Source organism: Melospiza georgiana, chromosome 2 (genome assembly GCF_028018845.1).
Source record: "Melospiza georgiana isolate bMelGeo1 chromosome 2, bMelGeo1.pri, whole genome shotgun sequence".
NCBI lineage: Eukaryota > Metazoa > Chordata > Aves > Passeriformes > Passerellidae > Melospiza > Melospiza georgiana.
In genome coordinates, this window is record NC_080431.1 from 67,070,913 (window position 1) to 67,097,397 (window position 26,485).

Consider the following 26,485-nt stretch of genomic DNA (forward strand, 5'->3'; position numbering starts at 1 on the left):
GTGATAGGTATTGGAAAGTAATTGTAAACATTGTATACATAGTTTTTAGTATAAAAAGATAACACCGCCCCCAGGGCAGGCAGAGCGCCTCTGACTGTCTTGCTGAGGGGACTTTGGCAAGAATTTTATAGATAAGATACAATAAACAACCTTGAGACCGAGAAATGAAGAGCCCTGACTCCTTCAAACAGAGACTATCTAATCCATCTCGGAGTCACTCTGACCAGCGAGAGATCCCGAGACCAAACAGGGCTTACACAGAGCCAAGGCCTTTTCTGCACGTGAGGAGGCTGGGGGTTTGGATTTGGGAGGGGACAGAGCTGGCACAGCTGACCCCAGCTGACCCAAGGGACAATCCAGACCATATGGCATGATGCTCAGCATAGAAATATGGGGGCAGGAGAAGCAAAGGGTGGCATATCTGGAGTGATGGAGTTTCTCTTCCCAAGTCACTGCTATATGTAATGATGTGTAATGGATCCCTGTTTTCCTAGGGATGGCTGAACACCTGCCTGCTCATGAAAACTGGGGAACAAATTCCTTGTTTTGCCTTGCTTTTGTGCATGGCTTTTGCTTTAGCTATTAACTTGTCATTACCAGGACCTGTGAGGTTTTTTAGTAAATTTACTGCCTTGGATCTATTTGCAAATTCTTAGTGGAATGATCATAAAATCATAGAATGCTTTGGTTCAGAAAGGACCATTCATCTAATCCAATCCCCTGGGATGGACAGGAACAATTTCAACTAGATTAGGTTGCTCTGGAGCCCATTCAATCTGGCCTTGGGCAATCTCAGTGATGTTGCACCTCTCTGGGCAACCTGTTTCAGTGCCTCACCACAAAAATTTTCACTTTTCCAATCTAAGTCTACCTTCTTTCAGGTAGCTGTTAAAGCTGTTGCCCCTTTTCCTGTTAGGCCCTGGTAAAAGACCTCCTCCCATATTTCTTATATTGAAAGGCCACAATAGGGTCTATCCAGAGCCTTCTCTTCTCCAGGCTGAACAAACCCAGAGGTGCTGGCTTTGCACCCATGCCACAGGAAAATGGGGTGCAATGGTTATCTTTGCAAAGAGGGACATTACAGTCTCACACAGAGAAGAAAAATGAATGGGCTGGGAGTTTTCTCTTACAGAGGAAGGCAGGCACACCCTCCTGCCCAGAGCCTAGTCCCGAGATCCCTAGATAGGGACGGTCTTTTCTTCTGCCCCAGCCCTAGTTCTATGCTATAAAAGACTGCCCTTCCTCCTATGTAGGCATACCATGGGAATTTTTCCCAGGCAGCAATGCCCCTTAATACTTGGCTTCAAACCCAGATCAAAACATCTGCATGCAGCCAGTACATGGCCAGCATCGGCTGCAGGAGGCACACAAACACGTGGGGAGGTAATCACTCTACTGTTGCTTCCTTGAGGCACTGAGAAGTACATTGTGATTTCCTCTGGGAGACCTGATGAGGACAGAAAGAGCATTTTTGAGCAGTTATTGTGATCCAGCCCTCCTTTGGTCTGTTTGCATGGGAGACACATGGCTGGATTGAAAGGAGTCTGAACGGAATTTGTTTATTTATTCATGTGGTCTCTGAAAGGTTATCTCCTGCATCGAGCAGCTGAGGACTTGTCCTGTCATGTTGTCTGAATAAAAACACAGCTCCTAAACCTGCCTGACTCCAATAACCTTAGTGAAACCTTGTTGGCTTTGATGGAACAAGTGGACGTGACATCAGATGCCGAGGATTCGCTTGTCATCTCCATGGTAGCTCCACTTTGGGATGCTTGCTGGGCCACAGAAATCTGTCACAGACTAATCTGCTTGGGATGTCAAGGAAGCCAGAGCTGAAGCCTTGATGTATGAATCTTCTGTGCTGATAACTCTCTGCTGAGATTTGATGAATGCATAAAGAGTTGGCAGATGAGTGGGGTTTTTGATTAACTGTGCTAGTCTATGCACACTCAAGCTTCAGTGAGATTGTATATTGTCAGTCTGCTGTCTCCTGTGTGCTGAATTCTCATTTAAGCTTTTGTATTTAACAGAAAATTTTGATTTCTCTTTCACTATGGAGTTTAAAATGAAGTTCAAATCAGACACTATTTACAGCATTATAAAGACTGGGTAATAATTTCTGTATCTGTAAGTAGCTTTGAGATGGGATTACCTTTAATGTTTATAACTTCTCGTATTCACATTTGCATTAATGCATTTTCCTTAACAAGATAAGAATATTTCTCTACCAAGCAAATCCATCTGGAGTTGTGCTCATGAATATTTTTTCCCAGGTATAAAATTCCTCAATTTCTGCAAAAAAAAAGTAGTTAACTTATGCTTTTTAAAGATGACATGGATCTAGCTGAATCATTCAGGCACCAATAAAACCTTAAAAATTACTAGGAAGATCTAAATTTGTATTGCAACATACATACTGAGCAAGGCAAACAAACATACAGAAAATTATGTATTTCAAACCTGTAAGAGAAGAGAAATAGTTCATCCTGCTTTTTTTGTAATAATGTTGCTTCCTAAAGTGGTGCCTAGACAGCCACCAAGATGGGGAACCACAATCATCATCATGGACAAACATTACAGGTGATGTAATTTCCGCCCTGTTTCGCTTGTGGACTAAAAGCAAAGAGAGGCTGTAGGAACAGGGACAGACACACAATGTAAGAAGGATAGAAAGCTATTAGAAAACATCCAAAGAAGGGCTATGAAGATGGTGAAGAGTCCGGAGGGGAAGCCATACAAGGAGCAGCTGAAGTTACTTGACCTGCTCAGCCTGGAGGAGACTGAGGGGAAACCTCATTGTAGTCTGCAGCTTCTTCATGAGGAGTAGAGCAGGGGCAGACACTGATATCTGCTCTGTGGTGACCAGGGACAGGACCTGAGGGAATGGCCTGAAGCTGTGTCAGGGGAGGTTTAGGTTACATAGCAGGAAAGGTTCTTCACCCAGATGAGACTGGGCAGTGGAACAGGCTCCCCAGGGAAGTGGTCATGGCACCAAGCCTGCCTGAGGCCAGGAAGCATTGGGACAATGTTCTTAGGCACATGGTGTTATTCTTGTGGTTGTCTTGAGCCGGGCCAGGAGCTGGACTTTGATAACCCTTGTGAGTTCTTTCCAGCTCAGCGTATTCTAAGACTCTATAACTCTGTGATAATACTAAAATAGTCAAAAGGTGCAAATATGGCCCCAGGTGCCTTGATGTGTTTTTTGTTTCCTGTTTTTGGTTTGTAATTTTCTTATCTTAAATATTGAGCATGTTCATACAGCCCTTGGTTTTAATCAAGTTTCCATTCAGTCAGTATGTCAGACTGTCTGGTGAAAATCATCCTCACCTAACTGTTTTCCTGTACCTCAATACATTGGGATGAAACTTCTCATAGCCAACGTTAGATGCAATTTTTGCAGCACATCTGTGTTGACTATAGGAGTTAATCTTGTTTCCAACAATGCAGGTGAGGCCATACCCTGCCTCTGACCCATGAGTTTGTACCTCTTTTTGCTTGATCTCACCTTGTCACTATGATGGCAGTAAAGCATTAGCCTGATGAAGAGTTATATGGCTTCATCTACTATGTTCTTTTGCACAGTCCCTTGCTATTATCCATTTTTTCCAAGAAAATCACTATGGAGAATTAACCCAGACTATGCACTATTTAATAATTATTGTATATTACAATTATTCAATAATTTTAAAACATTGCCTCACTGCTCTATCTCAAAACCTTTCTGCCAGTGTCAGCTATATATGTAGGAACATGTCTTAATTATCCTCTAATTTATTCCTTTAGCTCTTAAACAGAATACACAATCTAATTCAATGCAACATAAAAGTTCACAATAGAAAAATTTATTAAGGTAAGTAATCTCCATTGTATGAAACTCCTGAAAAGGAAGAGAAAAGGGAGGAATAGCAGGTACTGGGTTTTCTTGCCATGTTTTGCATTCCTTAGTGCACAAGTTTCAGAGAAATCTCTCAGACTCTTCTAACTCATTTTCATTATAATGGTCAATGGTAGCACTTACTGGCTCCACCCTTTCCTGCACCTTTTACTGTTTCTAAGCCACGCAGGACTGCAGTCAAAATTCACAGTCTGGATGTGCTGCCAGAGCTTCGCTGCTTGCATGGCTCTGTAGCCTGATGTATTGACAATGTTTAAATGTTTTATTGCCTTCGTATATCCTGTCAGCTGGTCTTCCAGCAGAAAAGCCCAAGAGTTCTTTAGGAAGAATTGGTCACAACTGATGAGTTTTGAAAACACAGTTTTCACTGTCCTTTGTAGGAATGGTGCCATTTACAACTATTTCTGGCAGAATGCCCCTCTTCCCCAACAGAACCAGAAGAAACCAATGAAGTGTGGCTGAGTGTTTCTTTTATTGCTTTGGGGACCTCACAAGATTTGAGTTAGACATGAGGAATTAAAGGAAAAAAATTCCAAAGCCAGTTGATTTCACCAGTGTTTGGATAACATTACAAAGTCTGTCTCCTACTACTCAAGCTTGGTATGCATGGCACATTTGCTTTTGACAAATCATCCCATCTCTACTGAAAGGCCTGTGAACCATTGAATAGTACAGAAAAGCCAGTGAAAAAAGGAAAAGGAGGAAAAATCCAGCATATTTTGAGTTACAAAGGCTCTACTTGTTCACTTCTTTGGAACACAATGCAACATTTCCATACACCAGTCTTCAGTGACTTTTAAGTTGTCTTTCAAAATGATAAAGTGCGCTTCAGAGCACAGCCTCCTGTTTATCACCCAGCAAGGAGTACCCCTGTCCAAGCCATGAGCACCCAGCTTCTCCAGGAGAATGCTGTGGGACATGGTGTTCAAGGCTTTACTAAAGTCCAGGTAGATAAAATCCACAGCCTTTCTGTCATCCACTGAGGGTCACCTGGTCACATAAAGAGATCAGGTTGGTCAGGCAGGACTTGCCTTTCACAAACCTATGCTGGCTGGGCCTGATCCCCAGATTATCTGCATGAGCTGAGTGGTGACCCTCGAGATAATGTGATCCATGGCCTTCCCAGCACTGGGGTTAGGCTGACAGGAGTTCTAGTTCCTTGGGCCATCTGATGGTACAGCCCACCTGCTTTGAGATGGTTCCTTCCACCTATTTTACAAACTCATTCCAGCATTGGATGAAAGGACTGCTATGCTTTCACTTAAAAACAAATAAATGGGTCTGTAATATAATGGTGAGTGAAGCCCAGTGTTCCATGACAGCTGATGCCAAAGCCAGCTGCCTGCCACCCTTCCTGCATGGTGTGGGGAGCTGGGGCACAACTCTTGGGACCTGCAGCTACGCCGGGATTATAGCTCACATCTTGACAGATGAGGATGACTTACCAGGCCAAGTGAAAGTCATATCTGGTCCCACTTTGGACCAGATAACTTGGCTGGAAACACTCAAATTCTGATGAGAGAAATTTTGTGTAGAGAAAAATACCCTGGTATTATTCCCAAGTAAAAGCCTGTGTCAACACTTCAGCAAAAACCTGAGAGACCTGAGGTTTGCTGACTACCAAATCCTCACGAAATCCTTAAAAGCACAAGACAGGATTTTTCATAAGGTTCATAACTCCAGAGGATTAATGAGCCTGAGGCACTTCCAAAGTCCTGTTCATAATTATCAAAATATCACATCCTGTATGCTGAATTCTGAAGGGAAATATTGGTGTCTGTGGTTTCAGATTGTCTTCTGTACTTTGTAGTGTGGGCAACAGCTATTTCAGTAACTGAATTTGCAATTTTTTGGTAGTCTTCTTGCTTGTCTGAAAATATATTTTTTTATACTTCTGTTCCATCATCCAGAACAAACCCCAAATATCACAGCAATCTGTAGGAACCAAATAGCATGAAAATCAAGGGCACATGCTCTAAGACAATGACAGCTTATCTCCTATCATAGGTCTGAACTGCTCATGCTATTAGAGTCTGAGCGAAGAATTTCCAGTGCCACACGTTTTGGAGTTATAAACAGACAATTTACACAATTTATACAGAAGGAATCTAAAATTGTAGTCACATATTTTGGAGTAAAGGCTATAGTATGTACCTTGAAAGTGGCCAGACTCTGAAAACTAAATTTTATAATGGCAGGAATGAGTCCCTGTAGCTGACAAAAAATGCACTCGTATCTTTGATTAAATCAAATCATTTTTATAAAGCAAATTAATTGTCTTGACATATAATTTTAGTATTAACTGTTTGAAGACATTTTATTTGTGATTGGATAATTAATCTCAGATGTATAATTTATTTGTTTTGGTATCCTTTGGTGGTTTTGGTATTTCATTTATATTGGTATTCTTTTAGATATGGAGAACTGAGGGATAAAAACTTCTGTATTGCAGCAACCCTAGAGGGACAGTCTAAAGTATTAAAATCCTTTTAAAATTTCTTATTTAGAACTGATTTCAACGTACTTTCCTTCTCAGAAGTCATGTTCTAGTGAATCATAATTTTCCAAAGGAAAAAGGAATCAGCACAAATTTCTTAACAGGCCCACAAAAAAACCCCAACAATAAGTTCTGCTGTTCACCACAGCCATGGCCCCCACTGCACAGAATTGTTTAAGGTCAAATTAGCTCAGTGAGACATTTCATCAACTGATGTGAACCAGCACAATTCCCCTGAAGAAAACAGAGATGTGTTGACTTATGGCTGCTCAGAGTGCGCATGTAAATTTTCCAAGTTTTCCACAGCACTATTCCTTCTGATGATTTGTGTTAATCACTCTGCCCCAGATAGGTCTTCAAGGTGGTCATGATGGAACACAGTCAACAAATAGCTTGTCATACCACAGATTACTCATGTCGAACTCTGGACTGAATGCCAAACCCACAACTTTGGCATTATCAGCACCATGCTCCAACCAATTGAGCTGATCATATGAGATCTACTGTAGAACCTTGCTCGGATTAAACATCCCACACAGTGGATCCAACTCCTCATCCTCCTGTCTCCAGCAACATTCAGCTGCAGATGCTTTGAGCTGAAAGGAAAGATGATCCTTCAACAGATGCATCACTCCCTTCTTGGCTTTCCAAGAAAATCACCACAAGGCTCTTCCTATATTTGCAAGTGTCCTCCATAATGTTAAGACTAGTTCATAATAGGCTAAGATGAAAGTGGTTTTGAAAGAAAATATAGTTCCTGCCTGTTCTTATTCTCTCTTAACCCATTTCTGTTCTGTTAAAAGTTTGGAGCCTGGCAGCAGTGGGAAGGGATGTGTGCCTGCTCCGGGCAGATGAAACCTCGGGAACAGAGGGGACCTTCCACCTGGGAAACAAGTACACCTTTGCAGTTCAAGGGACCTTCTGGAAAATAGGACAGAGGTAAAACAACCCAAAAAACCAGAGCATAGAAATCCCACTAGATCAGAAACTGGTACTGTTGCAAAACAATTTAGAATTAATTTTTTTTGAGTACTTTTTTAGAAAAATAAAAATTTCTCTGCAAAACACCTACTTCTGAAGTAGTTCCATCTGTAGGTGGGAAAGAAATGTGATCTATTTCTAAACAACTGTGAAATGAATAGAGAAATACAAATTTGTAAAGATATATTCAAATTTAGTGTTCCTTTAAATTAAAATGGCAAGAATAAGTAAGTATTTGCTTAATGGATCTTGGCTCAACTCCCATAATTTAATGAAAGGACATGAGCAACCCTTCACATTATAATATTTGTCCTGTTCATGAAGAAGCACCGGGAGAGTGTTGTTCAACAGGATATGAAACCTGTGGGAAGCAATTTACTATAGTATATGGATATCAAATAAAATAAAAAAATTTACATAGTGTTACCTGAAACTCCGTGACCACATGATCATTAAAAAAGAAGGAAAAAGATAGTTCAGAATTCAGAAAAACTTAGCAAAAGCAGTTGAAGATGGAAAACAACTAGATGGAAAACAACATTTTTTTCCTATCAGCAGACTCTGAAAGGCTGTGATTGTTTTGACCCGGAGGAAGTTATTTAAAGGGCACATAATTAACATGCATAAAGTAAGAATCTCAAAAGAAAAAGTATGTCTTGGGCTCAAAATTTCAGACAACTCAAAGAATATATATATATATGCATACATATATATGCATAAGAGAAATATTCAGGGATATTCTGGGTAATGCATGTTTTACTGGAAAGGGAATGAAATCTGTGCTTAGGAAAATGGAGAAAACCTTTAGTTTGTAGGAAAGAGAAGGAAATATACATAGCTTTACTGTACTGTTTTTGCCTATTGCTGCGTGCATTACCATTTTTTTCCTTTTTCCTCAGCTGTTTGTAATGGCAGCATACTGGATCATTTGACATGTAGTCCTGATCTAAACCAGAAATTTTCACCTTCCATTCATGATGGCAGCACCCAGTTGGATGCTAAATTTGACTCGTCTTTGCATTTTTCCACTGCACAAGTATTTTCTGGATTACAAGGCATACAATTCTTCATCAAGTTGATAGATTTTCAGTGTGGACTACTCTTCAGGGTAGCTGGCATGATGCCAGTAGGTGTCTGGCTCTTCTGACTGCAGTTGTTTCACATTCCAGTAGTGAAGCATTCCATTAAAGAGGTGCCTAAAGAGGCTGATCTGGAGCAGAGACTAGACAGAGTTAAAGGAATAAAGTAGGTATTTATTAAAAGGCCTTCAAAAGATACACCTAGGGCAGTAGGTGTATCAGAGCCATGGCTCTGCCCAAGATGGACTCAGATGGATGCAAGATGGATGACCAGTAACAAATTTTCACACTTTTGTAAGTTTTCGTCCATTTACATATTTGGGTGAGTTGTCCAATTTCAGCTTCAGGTTAAGAAATCACATCCTCCCAGATTGCTCTCATCCATTCACTGTTGTTTGTACTTTTAGGGCCTGAGGCTGCAATGGTGTCCTTGGTTCTCAGGCTGCAAAAGGATTTTGTCAAAATGAACTGTGAAGAGAACCTGCTAACACTTTTTATGAAGTTCAGAGTCACACACTAAGGCAGTGCAGAGTATGGAAAATAGAAAAGTTAAAACTTAAGGCATCACCCCAATTCCTCAACAAGCATGTCAAATTCAAAGATTATTTTTACAGAAGATTATTTGGGATTCTTCAGTAATTTTTAGGGCTTTTGCTCCTTAATTTTTAGCTTTCACTTTATTTAATTTTATTCTGTTCAACTTTCTATTGCTTAGGAAATTGCCATGTTTCTAGTTTCTTCTGAAACTTTTTATTTGACAGGTCAGTTTAAGATGATCCCTAAGGCTCATCCCTTATTTAAAAAACACAGACTGAGATGTCAGTATGACATCATATGAGAACCACACTCAGGTTCTCTGAATTGAATTTTGATGCAAAGAATTAAGATTTCTGTTGTGGTCTTACCTTCTCTGAGTACTCTTTTTGCACTTAATCTAATAACCCAATACTCGTCTTGGCAGGCATCTTGCTTCTGAAGTGTTCAGAACATTTATTGTTGGGTTTATGCCTTGAGGTTCCTCTAAATTGTTTTTGGCTTGCTCTATTATGGTTTAACATTTCATTCATCCATTTATTCTGTGAACTGCTTCATTTTCCATTGACTAACCCCTGAACTTGCTGATTGCTTATGAGGCAGCTGTAAAACTGAAGGACTTTGCAGGTCATTTCTATATGAAGCAGAAGGTAGAAAGAGCAGAAGGACATTATTTTCTTACTGTGATTTATACACTGTGCTTGAAATGATGAACATGTAACTAATCCACCAGATGGAGGCATGGTATATTTCAGGTTGGAGGAGACACCAGAAGGTCCCCAACAACAGGGTCAGCTCTGAGGACAGAACGGATTGCTCAGGGTCTTATCCAGTCCAGTTTTCCATACTTCCAAGCACAGTGACTGGACAACATCTCTGGGAAACCTGTGCCTGACCTGTCCTCCTGCCATGAAATTTGATAACCTCCCTGTATGCAATGGCAAGCTGCCAACAAGTCCCTCCCCATAAAAGCTGCCTCTTACCCAGGCTGAAGAAGGCCAGTTCCTTAACCCTTTTCCCAAAATTCATGTGCTCTAGCCCCTTGACCATCTTGGTGAACAGTCTCTTGTTTGGACCTGCTCCCATGTGTCTGTGTCTCCAGTGGGGAGGGAGCCCAGCACTGGGCCCAGAATGGCAGATCTGTGTTGCCAGGGCTGTGCAGGGAGGGATCACCTCCCTCAGCCTGCTGGCCATGCTCTGCCTGGTGCAGAGCAGGAGGCTGGTGGCCTTCCATGCTGCAAGGGCAACCCTTCTCCTCATTCTTCCTTCTTCCTATGCAGTCACTGAAGATGTACAGAAACAGCTGCAAAATGGGTTAGAGTGGTCAGTCAGTGCCTTTTCCACTTGCACAAACCAGGCATCTTGAAGGAAGGAGAAATTCGCTTGCTGAATCACTTATTTCTGAAAAGAACTACATCACAACTAACTAAAAGCATTTTTTTTTAAGATGTAGGTGCTTATTCAGCACTGCTGTAAGAAATTTCCTCTGGAACGGACTGTTGATGCAATGTTCTATAGACTATAAATTGTCTTTACCTTCCAAAACCAACTCAGTCCCCTGTGCCAGGCTCTCACCAGGGTCTAGTCCACAGTACCATCTAGTGGGAAATGCTGATATGACCATGCCCATCCCAAGAAATTGTCATTTCTTCCCGATCTCAGTAGGTGAAATGTAAGAAAATCCTCTTAGGCATGGCAGTAGTACCATGTGGGATTGCGTGAGGAGAACTCACCTTGCCAGGGGCTGAAATGAGTCAGTCAGCTCTGACGATGAAATTGCCTATCTGAAACATTTAATAAGCATGATTACTAATTACTTCTTCCAAGGCTGATCTGTTAATAAGAATAAGAAGATAATAATAAGAACAATAAGAAGAGTCCATATTTGCTGCTCTGAAAAATTAAGTAGATCTGACACTAGGGGAAAATGATGAAGAATATATCTAAGACTTCTTCTAAAGAGAGCTGGGGCAGAGATGCAAAGGCAGTAGCAATTTTGACACTTCTGTAGAAACTGCTCGCAGTTAGCGTACATAGATCTGACACCCACCTAGGGCATCTGCTTACTGCAGTTCAGGCAGCTTCCCTTACAGGATCACCCAGCAGAATGAACACCAGGCAGGGTATTTACACTGTGCTCAAACGACATGTGCTCTCAGTTAATTTATGTGTTGGACAAGACACTGCAATGCAGATGGCTTTGATGAGGAAAAAGTAGAATTGCAGCATATTCTCACACAGGGTGAATACCCAAATTCTTGCATTGAGTAGCCTGTCATACCTACGCACTCATTCGAGAACTAGCCTGTATAAAGATCTCTGGATATTCTATCATGATTATTTATGTGCTATAATTAAGTCAAATTAATTCAACTTTAAAATAAAAATAAATAACCACCTCAATTTCCACAAATATCATATCCTAAGAACTATTTGTGCGGCAGATTGTAGCCCATACTAACAGTAATTGTTGTGAAGCTCTTCAAAGAACACCAATTTTGCTCCGTGATTTTCTAAAACAGGCCAGTGGCAAGTCTTTCTGTTTGCACCAAACACACAGAAAGTGAAAAACAAAAACCTTCTTCTGTTGCTTTCTAGGTCATGAGAACTAGGAGGAAATCTAGATTTGAAAGACTGGCAGGTCTTAAAACACACTTGTTTGGTGAGCTCTGCTGTAAGGAGCTTCAGTATCTGAAGAGAAACTCAGCTCCAGGAGATGGGGCTGAGTTATGCAGCCTCACTGCCTGGAGGCCATGAGCTGAGATGCAGGAGGATGGCCTCTCAGGCACGTGGGCTTCCAGGGAAGCTTCCGAGCTGTGAGGAGCTCCAGTGCACTGATGAAGCTGCACATCTTCAGAGGAGCACACAGCATAAGGACCCACTGAGGCTGAGCTTGTTTTCTCCAGCATGACCCACTCTTTATTGGTCTTCAGACTCTCCCACATGTAGTTTCTCATTCACACCTTTCAATTGCAAAGGATTAAAAATGTAAAAATTAAAGGGAATTAAAAATGTCTATGTAAATCTTCATATGGAAATTTCTAGTCCTGGTAAAGGCTGCACATTTTTATTATGGTAACCAATATTAAGTTGAATTTATGCAAACCTATTTTGTCATTGAAAGACAGTCTATCAGTTTAAGAATTCATATAATTTGTATTTGATGCTTTTGAGCATGGAGCTCAGGTTATTCCCCCTTCAACTCTAACAGTGATATAGCTGCTTGGGGAGGAATTACTGCTGTTCTGAGTATTGATGTCTGAAAGCTGAAATAAAGAAACAGAGAGGAAAGACAATTTGCATCACCAGTTCTATTTATACTCAGCATAACTTGCATAACTTGCCTTCCACTGCAGCATTTGGACTTTAGTGAAATTGCAAAAATTTTCTGGGAAAAAAATTCTAAGTCAACTTAACACTAAGACATGTGAGGTATTCTATCAACATCATAGGTCTTGTTTCTGAAAGGCTGTTTACCCCAAATAGCACAAAGTGAGTCTGACTCTTTAACAAACCTGTATTCTTGTTTGAGTACACAGCACATTTGTGTCAGTAGACTTGCAGTGAATTTGCTAAATGCACCAAGCAGCACGTCATCCAATGGAGGACAGCACCAATATCTCACAGAAACTTGATTGCTTTAAGGTGCAAAAGGAAGAAACTGGTCAAGGTTAAAATACATGCATTTGTAAAAAATTGTTTGTATTTTAAGGACATTCAGATATTAGCGCATAATCTTCATTATTTTCAAAGGTTTTGTTATCTTTTAAGGTTTTTTTCACTTTGCATTTTGTCACTTTGAGTTCTGCTGATAACAATTTGCACTTCCTGAAGATCTGCCGATCTCAAGTCTTCAAAAGTGAGTGTTTACAGAGCAGTAATGTGTGTTTTCTAAGATCTCTTTATATATCTCTTTTTAGTCTTACAAGTTCCTATACCCTTGAAACTGAATAGCAGAAAAGACTCTTTCAAACCCTTTCCAGACCATTAAGGCATTTCTGATGTTTTTATTTCTTATGTTTACTGATTCATACTTCTCAATGGCTTATGCATGTGATACAGCTGCACTTTGGTGGTAATAAAACCCCTGCAGTTCTGTTTTTTCTGCCAAAAATACAATTTCTATGATCTAGAGTAGCAGTTATCTATAGTATCTTTCATTTAAATTACAACATCGGATAGAAAGACAGCATATTATACAATGCAAACAGACAATACCTATCAAGGAACAAATGATAAGTAATTTCTTTTTTCCTCTTTAGGTCATCTGTGAGCCATCTAAAACATTAGGTTTATAACTCCAGTTATGAGAAGGAAAGATTAGTAAACTTAAATCACTTAAACAAAAGAAGTATCAAACACACTGCTTAATACACTGTGAGTGTAATATATTGCTCCAAAAATGGGGGTATTTTTGTGATTATAATATTACATAATAAAAATATACTAGATTTCAAGCTGAAAAATTAGACTGACATTTAAATCAGTTTTCTGTCCTGTGCTGAAAAAAATATAAAAGACATCAAAGATGCCTCAGTGGAGAGAGCCTTTCACATCTGTAACAAAGATCAGCCTCAATGGGCTCCCACAGGATGTCTGTCCAAATAAAAATATAACTCAATGCTCTGGTTATAGCTAAACATTAAGAGGCTTGGGGGTTTTTTTCATATCAGTCAGGGAATGCCTTAAAAAAAGCAGAAGCAAACCGACAGTTCCAGTAATGTGAAAGGGCTCTAAACTGAGAGGACAACCAAACAAAATGAGATTTAATCAAGCTGGCTAAGAGAAGACTCTGACAGAAATGCATGAACGCGTGTCTGGCAACAAAACTGATGCTGTTGGCTGAGAAATATTCCACAGTTCTAAATTCATGGCAGTAGTGACTGATAGAAGAGGTTACAAACCTCCAGAGATAGGCCAGTTCTGAGGGACTAGGATACAGACAAGTCATCAGTAAGAAATTGAATCAGTTCCTGACCCTGAAATATAAATATGGTGTGGTAGGTTGGGAGGAGTCTCTTTATATCTGTTCTTTGTGATAGGATCAATATCTGTATATTAGTAGAATCAGTAAGACTAAATATTCAGCAAGAGGAGACTTGAAAGGAGAGACTTTAAGTAACAATCATATTTCTCTTGGCAATATGGAAGGCATTTTGAAGCTTATAATGAGAAGAAAAAAAAAAAAAAAAAACAAACAAGGAAATTCCTAGAATATCCTTCTAATAATTTCTTTCATGATTTCTATCACTCACCACTTTTATTTCCCATTACAAGTAAGATAGGTCATCAAAACCACCTACTCTATCTCTGGTCTTTACTTTCTTTGCAAGGTAGATTAAAAGAAGATGTATTATTTTCCAGACATCTTTGTGCAAACACCTGAGCATCTGTATTTTTCTATCTGACACTAAAAAGAAGCTGGAATTCATAAGAGCCAGTATACTGATCCCTCAGTTTGAGATATATGAGAGCTGAAATTCAGTATAGGTTATGAAAAAGTTGGATCCAAAAGGGAAAGTTGCAGTATGTTCTTTACATGTGCCTAAGGGAATTAAAAGTATGCCCTATGCAAAACTTTTCATCTTCAAGAAAGTCTAGTATGACAGAATATTTTCTCTGGACAAGTCACCCTTTAAATCTTTACAGAGCTTGTATATAGATTTACACAAGTGCTTTCGTTCTGATAGAGACTTTGTTATTCTCCCCCCAATTCTACTTCAGAAACTTTTTTTTTCCAAATTTTCTATCCTTTTACTCTTTGCTAAATTAGAATGAAATATATAAAGGAAGATAAGGCAATTATCTGAAAAGTATTAAGTAAGTCTATTCGGCTTTTAGACAGGATTCAATTTTAAAAATGTACATTCAGTTGTATCAAATTATTTTAGGACATATATTAGAAGAACAACTAAAATGGAAAACTTTCCAAATAGAGATGAAAGACCAAGTTTAAGGCATGAACAATAGAGGAGATAAAAATGCTTGCTTCCAGAAGTTGACCTGAAAATGGGACCAATCTTTTCTCTGCTTTCCTTCTCTCTCCCTCAAACCATCAATGAAAAATATCAGGAAAGTGAAATATAGTCTTAATTTAAATACTAATTCAAAATTATTATAAAATCTATCAGATATATTAGACTGAAAACATCTGTTTTGTTTTCCAAATAAATCAAGAAAGCGCTTTGCCTTTGGCTTTTAAAAATATCTTTATAAGGTGTGTAATTCCAGTTAAAAATTAGACACTTTCAATTGTTATGTTGAGACATCAGTAGTAATGCTGCTTCCTGCTGGATTTTAGGATTTTGTCTAATTGCACTCCAATGCTATGACAGCATCCCAACCTGACATATCATGAAACAGTAAAATCAAACTTGGGTATCCTGCACTAAGAACAAGATCCCAGGTGTTTCTCGCGTCACAGACCAAAAGCCCTATTAGATCCCTCTGTCTTTCATTTAACAACTGGATGGAAATCTCTCTTTTTGTTTTCAGTAACTTCTAGATAATACCCATGATAGTAATCTAACTTCGCAACTTCACATGAAGGTCATCAAAATCCTATTATTTACTAGCTATACAAAGAAATACAATTACAAGCAAAACATCTTTAAAAGAGACTGAAACATTTATCCTGATTCTTACCTTCAAGTAAAGCATTAAATTTCAGTTACAAAAGGTAAGTTTTTAATTTTTACTTTATTAAATAACAGAGGCATATGAATAACAGTTTCAAAAGGATAATGAAAAAAAAGATCAAGGAAAAAATGCTGACTTTGAATTTTTATTCAATATTTCTGAGCAAACCAGAAGAGATTTCAATAACTTCAAGAAAGAAATACAGCATATTACAATCTAGAGAAATAATCTGAATTAGCAGTTTGCTGAATAGTGCCATGTCAATTTTTACAATATCCCACAAAGATACATTGAAGTTCTATCAAGTAGAATTATTTAAATACATCTTAAAAAAATAAACAGGAATTAATAAACCATTGCTTTAAAAATATAAAAACAATGAATCTAAATTTCTCTTTGGGTAAGTAAGAAATTAGATGTTAAAATGTCTCTCAACTTCACAAGTTGATGCAATTTCAGATTACTGATTTTTCAAAAATAAAGCAGCTCCGCATTGAATCCACTGGTCTTGGTTTCCTCCGCAAGGTACATCAATATTTGTCACCACACGGTCTCTCTCCACACTAGAGTAGACTGGTAAAGATATGCATTCCTCTGGAGAATATGGACCATATGCATCCTGTCAACAAACAAGCTCTTAGTTGTCACATAAAAAGACAACAAAGCATGAGAAAGCAATATTGTCCACTGGCATGGTACCTAAAGTTAAGATGCAGTTTGGACACTGCAGCCTTGGACAAGGAAATCTTCATTCAGGGCACTAAGGAGAAGGATTGAATGAAGCAGGGATTTCAGAAAAATTGCTGTCTCCATAACTCAAACACCAGGAAGGAAATAACAAGGGTGATCCTCTGAACTACATATGAAAATCTTCTTTCAGCTAAAACCCTCCCAAAAACACACATCAAAAGTGTCTGCCAAGCAGGCTAAGGGAAGTGCAGGTCACTTTCCTGCAGGGAGAAAGCTGCTCAGGAGCCCCTGTGCTGTGGCGTGGGGAGCAGCTCTCCTGGCAGTGCCCTGGCAGACCCTACTGCCCCCTCCATCCCTGCAGCAAACCCTGCCCTCCTCCTGAGGCACAGCCCCTGGTGTCATCTGAGATACCTGCAACCATCATACCGCAGGGACTACAATCCAAAAATCCTCACCCCACCTGTTCCAGGCTACTTTATTGAACTGCTCCTCTCTGTTGCCTACCACAAACCGCCTGATTTCCTCCTAGGGCTTTGCATGGGGCCCTGTCCTTATGTGTGACCACAGAACTGAGCTCCAAGACTCCATCAAGACTTCCTACAGCACTTAATTTCAACCCATGATGTATTTAGTTACTACAAATAGATCAGGGTTTGATTCAACTGATATATATTAAGCATGTTTTCTGTCAAACTCAAAATTCCCATCCTGTCAACAGGAAAATGTCAGATTTTCAAGAACGAAATAACAAAGAAGCAGACTTGTCAGAAAAGAATTTTAAATGAGTGCCATTTTAACTCAAATCACATCAAATGTGAGTTAGTGATGCTCCAATATTAGAAAATAACTAAAAACAGGAAAAAGGAAACATGCAAACAATAACTGTTTCAAGTACTTTGCCTTGCATGTGAAGTATAAAATCATTACTGAAGAATTTTGCTGTTCCTTTTGAAAATCAACTTCCCCTGTCTTTTGAACAACAGTGTTTCAATCCTTGCAGAAGATTTATGTGTGGTAATATTTGTATAGAATAATTTATAACCAGGAACTCAGCTGTTCTCAGAAGGACTGTACTTAGTCCATTTATTCCTTGGTTAACACTACTGAAGAAGACAAAATGCTGGCCAGACTGAGAGTAAAATGTTAATCAGAGAATTTAAATTTTGCCAAAGCTGGGAGCCAGAAGCTGGCCAGTTTGCCTTCAAAGACCTGTTTTTACACTTTTAGGAACAAAATATCTGTTCTTGTGCCTTTCTCAATCCTGCTGATGTTTTAAGGAATCACATTATTGGAGCGTTAAAACCATTCTGCGGTAGTCTTTTTAAGTCACAAATCCTTATGTCCTTGGCTTAAGTACAATCCAAAAGTTCTCTTTGTTAGACTGCCTCATACACAGTTCCATCCCCTTTAGTGACACCCTTCACAGCATGGGATCCATCAGTGGATTAAAAATGGAAAGGACCTTCACAGTTTAATGTGAGAATAAGAGAACAAGCTTATGAGAATAAGCATGAATATGAGAATAATCATAGTGTTAATAGCTAAAAATATTCTGTTTAGAGCACTGTAGGATTTTGAGGGGATTCTCTCAGAGAAATTCCCTAGGTTGAAGTTAAGTTTGGTTGAAAATTACTTCAAAACATTACATTTTACATATACTTTTGCTCACTAGATTTCAAAAGTTGCATTTATGGAGAAAAGAAAACAAGTTCAAAACCTAAGAATTCTAAGATAATATGTTCAATTTTATGCACTCTTCTCCTAAGGAGAGATAATTAAATTAAGGGAAATGAATGATATCCAATTCTGCTTTGGTTTCTGAGCACAGTATTTGATTATAGTCAATTTTTACAGTGATTGTAAAACAACTCAAGGGTAGACCAATTCAGAAAAACTCTCCTTAGAGACACTTTGTATTTAAAAAGTGGGCAGTTGACAGGTTATGGCCTGTGTTTTATAAGAACTAGATTTTTTTCCCAACACAAAGATGCCAGTAGGTATTAATTTCAAATATAAGTATATTTGACAAAGTTTAATTCATTGATTATTGAAGTATCTAATTTTTTAATTTTACAGATAAAGCTCTCTGCTGATTTCACATATAACTTTTGGATCCTACCTTTGGAGTTAAAAAAAAATAGTCTTATTAAGAAAAGTACTAAAAAATCTGTTTTATTTCAAACACAAGATGAACATCTTTCAGAAAAATGGGAGGACTAAGAATTCTCATTTAAAATGTGTTTCCATTTGGTGATACCATGGAAAACCACATATATTACCATCCTCCACATCTACCACTGAGCCAATATATTAGAATGTCTGGCAATTCTGTATTTATCCCATGCACCACCTCTCAAGTAAATTAGGAATCTGTTTATTAAGGTGAAAAAACCAAAACCTGTAAATACCAAAAAACTGAGAAACCATTCACTGGTCAACTTAGTAAGAGCTTTTGTGATGTTTTCATTTTTTGTCCTTTTTTAAAATTTTCAGTATTTTCTTTCTTAATCAAGCTGGGAGCAATGGTGCAGATGGTGGCTAGCATTTACTTCTGTGTTCAAGGTCTAAATCTGTTGACCTTTATACTTCTAATGCTGTACTATAATATAATGCTATATTTCCCCTGCTGGAAATAACAATGAGAGAAAAAGTAAGTTGGGATACAGCAGTGTGTTAGCAATGGAGCTCCTTGTGCTTTATCTGTCACAATACACAAGGGCCATCATGGAGGTCTAGTCTGTTTCTAGAGTCACACTGGGCAGACTCATCCCAGATATCTTCTGATGGGATGGGCTTCCTAAATGTGAGACGAATTCCATAATAAGCAATTTTTTGTTAAAAGACACACCCTAGAATATATTCTATGTGACTTTTTGAGTTATTTATCAGCAATTGCTATGCCAATTGGAAGGCAGAAGTAACAGCAATCCAACAGTAACAGGTTTTACTGTTTGGATAACTTTCTTTCATCTTAAAATCTGCAAGCAGTGACATTTTTTAAATTAGTTTAAGTAGGAGAAAGGCTTTTTTTGTTTACAGCTCACATCATATTCTCTCTTTTTTATTACCACTGCATTTTACTTTAATATTTAAAATGCAAAGAAAATATATTCTAGGAATGAACTCCCAAACATATGTATATATTTACTAATAAAGGTTTGTAAAACATGCCAATGTTTTTAAAAGACAAAGAAACTAAGGTATGACTGAAATAAAGCCCTTGAGTTCATCTAAGCAATATAAGCTAAAGAATATAAACAAAATAACAATAAGTTTCAGTTTTAAATAATGTAACTGCTTTTCCTAGTAAAGACTGTGATTTTTATTTTGAAATGAAAGGAAAACAGGTCAGCAACATCATACTGAAAAGCTACTACACAGAAAAAATAAAATTATGGGTCTTGGAAGTTTAGGGTTTTTAATAATTTAATACCTGTGGAATCCAGGCCATGTAACAAGGGAGAACAGATGACACACTGGGAGAATCATGCAGATTTTCTGAAAGTCGATTTCCATCGAAACGACAACCTTCCAGTTGTAAGCCACTGATCTGCCATGGAAATATAAAATATTCAAACATAAATAACAGAATTAAAATGTCAATAATGATTACACTGTGCTTTAATAAATGATGAATCTTTTTACTGTGAGCAAATTTTTAAATGACAGGAAATTAATTACTGTTATGTTCTTTGTGAGAATAGGAAACATGATTTAAAAGCAAGATCTGGACCACACTTCACTGTGAACTTCCTCTGATTTGGATTCACATTCTTTGAAATGCCAGAGAAAAATACCTGTAAATGCCATTAATTATGAAACTGCAGTTGCCTGGCATTTGATTAATGGAATTATGATAGCAACAGCCAAGTTCACAACCATTACAATGTCGAGAAGAAGAGAAGAACAATCACTGCAATAAGCATGACTTCCTGCTTGGAAGTCTGAGCTCAGCTTTCAAAGAATGGAATGTGCAACCACACAGCTTCAGCAGAGGCAAACAAAATACACTGAAATAATAGGAGAGAAAATTTTATTTAACAAACTCAAAACTTCTTAGACAAGCATTTTGTTGTTTGGCAAAAAATTAAATAAGAATCACAGGTGCTCCTTAAGTAACTATGCAATGCTTTATTTGCAACATCTTTCAAGTGTTTTCTTTTAATTAAGTAATTTCAGCCTCTGAATTAAAGGTTCTATGTTTTCTTCTCTGGAGTCTTCCATAAGTTGGTGACCTCTATTCTAGATTCCTTAAAAATTAATTCCAATATTTGCTGATAGCTTTATTTTCCTCAGTACAAATACTACTAGATTGCAAATAATAATATTAACATTAACATTAACATTAACAACAACAACAACAACAACAATAATAATAATAGTAATAATTTTTTTTTTGGCCTGCTGAAGTGACAACTTCCATTTTAACAGTAATAAAACTTAATTCAACAATAACTTTTATGCAGCTTTTCAAAGGCTAACTATCCAGCTGCAGCAGATATGTAACAGAAGCTACAATCTGAAAATCATCTGCCTGTTACACTATCGTACTAAAGCCTGAATTAAATTTATCATACTGAGGTTTGCTTTCACCAAATGCATTGTTCAAAAAGAAGTGCTGGAATTAGGAAATACAATGTTGCTGGAAATTGGTGGAGTGATCACATAAGGAAAATGGAGAAAAATGTAATTTTCCAATATATTTTCCCTTGCAAGAAATTTTGAAACATCTATCAGATTGCATAAAGGAGTTAAAGTATGATATTACAATGAAGATTAGTATCATAGATGAAATGGATATAATTTCCTTAGGTAATTTTAGTATTTTAAAATTATGTATTTCACACCAAAAGATGGAATAAAGCAATAACACAATGTGAGTTACTGTCATGACTGAAAAGCAATGCTTTCCTCCCCAGTGTTAGGGGTTTTCAATTAATAGTATATTAAGTGTAAACTAGCTAAGATTACATTTTGCATATTTAATCTCTAATTATTCTTTTGATTGTAGACAGGCATTACACTCTTCAAGAATTTGCTTCTTTAAACTCATATTTCTCTTTTATTCTCCCAGCTGAGCTGGAGAATCTTCCTTACAATGTGCAAGATGCAGATGTAAAAAATTTAATATGAAAAAAAAATATTATAAAACATGGCTTTTAAAAAAGACATAGAACAAAGCTGAGCTTCTCCTTGGACAGACAGTGACCAGAGAAGTGACAATGCTCTTTAGAGCAATCTGTGCTTCATATAGACTAGGACTAACAGCAAAACCACCAAAGCTGTGGATAACCTGAACCAAAACAATCCCAGATGGAAAGTTCAGAGTAGACTTTTTGTCTAACTTTCGCACAAATTTTAGAAAGATTCATCTCCTATGTTATTCTTTCTGTCCTTCTTGCTTTCTGCAGGGAATATTTTTAGGGATCATAGTTTAATAAATAACTGGCAAAGTTATTGGACAAAGATTGGTCTGATAAAGCGGTTTCGAAGTTCGTTGCTAGGGTGTTCAAAGGTCTGGCCATCCTGAACATCTCTGAAAGAAATTTCTATAGAAGTGGGTTACCTATTGAAAAAACTTCTTACTGCACTTTTCTTCTTTGGCATTTGCAGTCCCTTTGACACTACAGTTGTGGAAAATACCATTTGATCTCCTGGAAAACTTCTCCTGGAAACCAATGCTAGAAACTCCTTTGAAGATTAGGACCCAATTTCTACTTTCATTCAACATTAAAAGACATTAAGAAAAAAACCCCAACAATACTAGAACAATGTACTTTCCATACCATTTGACTGAGTACACCAATATGCTTTCATTTCTATAATAAACATTATAGAGAAATTACAAGTACTATGATAGACTTGAATTTCACAGCATCTGTAATATAATCATAGTATCTTTGAAACTCACCAGAGAGTAATGGCAGAAATTGACCATAAATTTTAATTCTTACAAAGAATTTTGCAGTTCACAGCTATCAGTACTAGTTTAGATTCAAAAAACTTATTTTTACACATTACAGACTATGTTTCTTTAAAATACCTTAGTAGAAAGTGGGCTGATACCATGGTCCAAAACACATCTGTTTCCAAATTTCAAATTCTCTGCAACAGATCTTTCCTTACTAATTAATGCCATAATTTTCCATGACATGATCCAAACTGCAGCAGACTTTGGGAAGCCATATTTTCACTTCGTTACCTCTACAGGCCTCCATCATTAATTTATTGACATTTTGAGATGGAGGTATACTGTAAAAAAAGACCTCTCAGCATGCCTTATAATAATATATCTGTCAGTTGCTAAGAGTATAGTTTTGATCTTAATACTCATATTGTGGATTTGAGACTCTCAGTAATTTTTTTTTTTTTACTGTGTGTATTAAGTCCTACCCAAGGTCATATTACTTACTACCCAATAAGTTTCTTACCATGTTTCTTCCTTTCTTTCACTCTTTTCTACAATACAGAAAATGGAATGCCAAAAGGAATGACTACCTGCTGTTGTGCAACAGCACAATCAGTGCACAAAGCAAACAGAAGAGATGTATTTGCATATCAATATGTAATTTTAGTGCAATAGCCATACATTTTCAGTACCTTTTGTTAAAGCAACGTGGAGTGACATTAAAGAAGATGTAATTTCATACAGATTGATTCTAAATCAAATATTCATCACATCCTACTAGAGGAGATCCACTCCACATCATACATTTAAACCATCACCTGTATTAACACTGATAATTTAGCATCTCGTTTGATAATTCATATAAGACTAAGGTGTGTTCTTGGCCTGATTTTTCCTCTGCCTACTTTGCAGTTTCACTGACAGTTCTAGAACTGCACACTTCTAATTTACAGATGATCATGGGGTAAATTATTTGTATTTTTATGCATAGTAAGATCAACCATCTACAATTGCTGAAGCTTGATGCCATTTTTTAAAATCACAGCAAGACCAAGAAAGCATTTTCATCATACAGATTACAAGGAGATCTCCTTGTTCTTTCCTTATCATAGAATAAATTCTAAGTCATCAAAACCTTTTAAAATAAAAAGTAAGAAAAAAATCTTGAAGAACATGTCTTCAAAGCCTGACAGTTTTCCTAAGAAAGTTATATAGAGTATGTGTGACTATCAGGTTTAAATTCACCTGTATTCCTACTTGTACTTCCTTCAACAGAGACACTCTATTAGGTTTTTAAATATTTGTTGATTCAGAGACTTGAGCACAACTCTCCCAGAGCCTGAAAGAGAGTCCCTCAACTCTGTGAGTACAAAATCAAGTCTCTCAGTGGAGTTAGTTACATGAAGTGAAATAATACCATTTGCATCAATTGAGACTGATAAACCTCAGAATAGCCTATACCATGGTCTGGTTCCTGCAGGGGAGTCTGGTAAGCTACAATTTCTTATTTAGGTGGGATAAAACAAGTCCCAGCTATCTCACCACAGGATGTGTTCCAGGACTTATTATTTTTGCTGATGGAATTCTCTTTCTTTGAGTTCCCACTCAGAATAGGTTCCCATTCAACAAAGTTAGCCTGAATTCTTGAAACTGATGATACATTTACTTTACCAGTATTAAAATTCATAGTGCTCTGGTGAACCAACCTAAATGTACAATCCAGAGGATCCTTATCAAACAAGATACATTTCAGAGAATTACTTTTCTGAATCAATAACAGTTTTATGCCCTAGTTATAGTCCCTCCTGTATGTAGCTTTACTAATGGGCAAGTCTCCTCTCAGCTCTCCATGAACATGAGGAATGACTCATGGTAGGGAAATCTAAATATTCAGCATTGCAAAGGGTTCCAAAGCCTTTCCATTCATCAAAGATTAAAAGGAACAGTGAAAATACTAGTGATTTCTTACTAACAGAGAATCAATGAGTATTTCTCTTACAGAGGAAAAGATACTATTCAAATCAAGTGAAGAAACTTGACAGGATTCTTATGTTTTGCTAAAAATAACCAATCACCTCACTGCTTCTTCTATTCTCAGGGCAGAGAATTTCTCCTTAAACAAAATTCTCTTTTGATTTTAAATCCCTCTTAGAACATGACACATTCTTGTAAAGCAATAGATCATATACATTAACCTTTTGCCTACACACGATATAGACTGCCAACAGTGTACTTTAACTAGCATTGCCAAAAATTTACCACATAAATTCTCAGACAGTAAAACATTTTAAACTTCAGTCAGAAGTTTAATATAGACTGGAGTACTGTAACAAAACTCTTCCCTCTCATTCTTTATTTGCCAAACAGCTCTTTCAATCTGGCAACTGTAAAACACTGTGATATTTTTTTAATATATGAATACACTGAGTTAATGTTGTTTAGGAGTTGAGGTACTTGACATTGACTTCTGATATTTTTCAAAAATGTTAACATGGTTTTGAAGAACTTCAAGCTCTTACAGTCTGCAACTGATAGCTAGGCTACTAGAATGACTGGTCTGAGATGTGAAACTCAGTTTTGACTTACTGCTATGGCCTTAGAAGCCTTGGCTGAATCTGTAACCTCAGACCATGTGATCTGCAGGTATATTTGTCATATACCAGATTTACACCAAGTCCTAAAAGTTCCCTGGTTTATTTATCTCCAACTTCTACAGACCTGTCTTCTCATGCTTCTTATGAAATGAAGCAGGCAAGCATTACTCTTACTTAAATATCAAGACTGAACAATTTGCAAAATTACATTCTCTAGGTCGAACAGGAATTATTTCAACAAAGTTCAAAAGACTGCACTGTATTTAGGGCAGATTGGATGATTACAGTTATGTTTACTGGCTTTACAATATATTAATCTTTTAGGAGTATGAAATCTTACATATTCTGTATTAATAATTTTTGACAGTGTCAGAAGCCAGCTCAGAACCCTAAAATCTCCCCCACCCTTGTTTCTGTCTGCATTACTAGACTAGAGAAGGTCCCCTGCCACTTGCTCTCTCTCTCCTCATGCAGCAATCTCTGCTTCTGCTGCAGGGACCCCACAGCTGCTGCTGAGTTGTTGCACTGGGCACACGTGTCTCTGTGGGGATGTGGTTTTAAGGGCTGTGCTCCATGCTGACCCAGAATGTGGAGCTGTGCAGCATTATTTTGGGATCAGCATATCTGTAAGAAGACACAGCACAGAAAACTTATTTTGTCAATTCCCTACAAAATTAAGTATAAAAAAGGTGCACACAGACCTGTGCTGACCAAAGTGGTAGTTTTACCTGGAATTAAGTTAGTTAGTTAGAAGTTAGAAGCTAGTTAAGAAGCTAAATTAAATCATTTGAGGATTCATCTCTACTTTGCTGTCAAAGCAACCAGTGGTGGCTTTGTGGCTGCTGGCTGGGCTTAACTAACATTTAAAAATTCTTGGGCTTTTATCATATCAAAAACTAGTCATCTTATGATTTACTCTGGTTTATCTCCTTAGTAGTCTGCTTCTAGTGATTAAAGAAATTCTAACACATGGTCTTAGACTTATAGATTTACATTTGTATTTCCTCTGGCTACCAGCCAGTCATCTATCTGGACAAGAGCAAAATTCTAACTCATAAAAATTGCAGCTTCAATTTGCATCTAAGAGGTGGTTGAAGAGAATGGAGCAATAAGCTTAATTTTAAAATGAGAACAGTGACCAGGGAGAAGACAAAAGATAATTGCTTTTATTTTCGGTTTTCTGTGAAATTTTGCACTGTCATTTTAGTAGCTGTATACGATTTACCAGTCTTTTTACCTCTGGTAGACCAATTATTTATAGCTCAGTTTTCTAGGAAGTTTATGGGCAGATGACTTAGGCTATACTGATAAAACATCCTCATAAAATACTAGTACAACATCCTAGTAAAATACCTTAACTTGGAGTTTGCCTTCCTGTATTCGCCCTTTCCATGAAGCTGTAAATTTGAGACTGTCCACCGAACACCTCATTACTCTGCAATGGAAACACACATACAGTAAATCTTACAGACGTGTAACAACAGGGTAGCAAACACAATACCAAACTCAATGTATTTTCAATGTGTACCATATGATACTAAGTCTTACTTTGAAGAAAAATACATCTCTAACTGAAAAAAAAAAATGAGTATTTAAACAGGTAACAGCTACTTTACTTCAAGGCAAGAAATTAAAAAAAGATGACTGATGACAACAATTGACATAACT

The 26,485-nt window shown here is 37.5% G+C and overlaps 1 protein-coding gene across 2 annotated transcripts in view; it reads right to left on the bottom strand.

Annotated features, from left to right (window-relative positions):
* Positions 1-15,706: 15,706 nt before the first annotated feature.
* DYNC2H1 (dynein cytoplasmic 2 heavy chain 1) overlaps positions 15,707-26,485 on the bottom strand; it is a 143,509-nt gene continuing 132,730 nt past the window's right edge. For both annotated transcript variants that reach the window (XM_058045066.1, XM_058045065.1), the window contains exons 87-89: positions 26,171-26,252; positions 19,749-19,865; positions 15,707-16,244 (exon numbers count right to left, since the gene is read on the bottom strand). In XM_058045066.1, coding sequence (XP_057901049.1) covers positions 16,086-16,244; positions 19,749-19,865; positions 26,171-26,252 — 358 coding nt within the window. In that variant the 3' untranslated portion in view covers positions 15,707-16,085. The remainder of the gene's footprint in view (positions 16,245-19,748; positions 19,866-26,170; positions 26,253-26,485) is intronic.